At 41.1% G+C, this 1449-nt stretch overlaps 1 protein-coding gene across 1 annotated transcript in view; it reads left to right on the top strand.

The window, feature by feature from the left end:
* LOC109540087 overlaps window positions 1–1449 on the top strand; it is a gene marked incomplete in the record, with an annotated part of 30814 nt that overhangs the window by 22298 nt on the left and 7067 nt on the right. Inside the window, 1 exon segment of the mRNA XM_048666186.1 lies at window positions 271–387. Within this exon segment, the coding sequence (XP_048522143.1) occupies window positions 271–387 (117 nt within the window).

The raw sequence follows: 1449 nt of genomic DNA, 5'->3' as shown, positions 1-1449 counted from the left end.
AATTGATTTTGATTTGGAATTTAAAAATACATAACAACATCAATTTTCAGAAATTTTTCAGTATCAGTGTGTTTTTCATCGCCAACCAGCAGCGCAAATTTCAAAAATTAATTGCTGCACACCTGCAGCAGACAGAGCTATGAGTGATCGCTGAGCACATAGGGAAAAGTCCACTTTATAATTGGGTGATCTTTGATTTCACCTGCAAAAGCCGAAGATTTTTTGCGAATTTTTCAAATCCAAATTAAAGCGAGTGCCATATTTTTGCAGGGCGTGGTGGACAGGGACAGGCAAGGGGCGCAGGTCCAGGGGCTCGAGGGCCCCCACCTCCTCCGAGAGAGACCCAAATCAGGGGCCCCACTACTGGGGCGCAGCCCAGAGGAAAAGGTACGTTCAATTGAATTTCTGCTGGACTATAACTCAATCTGAAACTCAGCTAGAATCGAGGGAAACACCCAAAGGGGCCCTGAAGCCCTTCCGACACATCATGGCTCGGTTAAATGACTCATCACACACTTGCTTACTTGTTTTTCTTTGAAAAAAACCGAAAATGTCGTTACACATCAGATCAGAAACTACACCGACCACACTTCTTGTACCTACTCACCCGTAAGGACAGAACACTCTGTATTTCTGTGTATTTTTTCTCGCAAGCGTGTGATGTGACCAGTTTATCTCGGACATATCCGAATTAGCTGTTGTTTCCTTTCAAAATATGTCCGACGTAAATGTTAAATGCTTTATTTGTTGCCATAAATAGTCTGTTTGTGTTTCGGTTTTTCGCATTTTTAGCCCACAAACGTTCATCCAAGCCAATCAGGGCTATTTATGGTGTGTACTCTCAATGTATGAACTTGCACTCGATATCGGATTGCCAATTTGCTAGCTCTAACTTTTCTACTTCTTTGATTAGTCGCATAATTGAAAAGACAACATTCCATCACCCGATTTGATTGATTTATTTGTCCATCTGCTCTATTTTTGTCTTTTCAATTATCTAATGGATGGCATGGCAAAAACAGTATGTTGGAACAAGCGAATTTTAAGGGAAACACTCGGTGTGCGTTTGCAAAAAGGACATAATAAAGGTGATCGGAAAATGTCCCTGAAGACGGCTGTTTTACGAAACTTTCACTGCGTCCACAGGCGCTTTGAAAAATCACGTGCGTTCAGCGGCAGTTTAAGTAGAAGCGCTATCTTGAAGAAATCACAAAATTGCAAATTTTCTGATGACGGCCTTATTTCGAAACGTTCACAGTTAGACAGCAAACGTTCTGCTTCTATTGCAAAAATGCGCAAGTTTGCGTCGATCTTCATTGCGAAGAAAATAATTGTCTTCGGAAGCAGCGCGCGAAAAGTTTAAAAACACTTCCTAGAAATTCCTGACGATGATTTTGGTTCGAAATTTTCACCATTTTGAGCGCAATATTTTCTTCTTCCAATGCATTA

Source organism: Dendroctonus ponderosae, unplaced genomic scaffold (assembly GCF_020466585.1).
Source record: "Dendroctonus ponderosae isolate FM_Combo_2020 unplaced genomic scaffold, Dpon_F_20191213v2 Dpon_F_20191213_4, whole genome shotgun sequence".
In the NCBI taxonomy this organism is placed as follows: Eukaryota; Metazoa; Arthropoda; class Insecta; order Coleoptera; family Curculionidae; genus Dendroctonus; species Dendroctonus ponderosae.
This window is presented reverse-complemented; position numbering and strand designations above follow the sequence as displayed.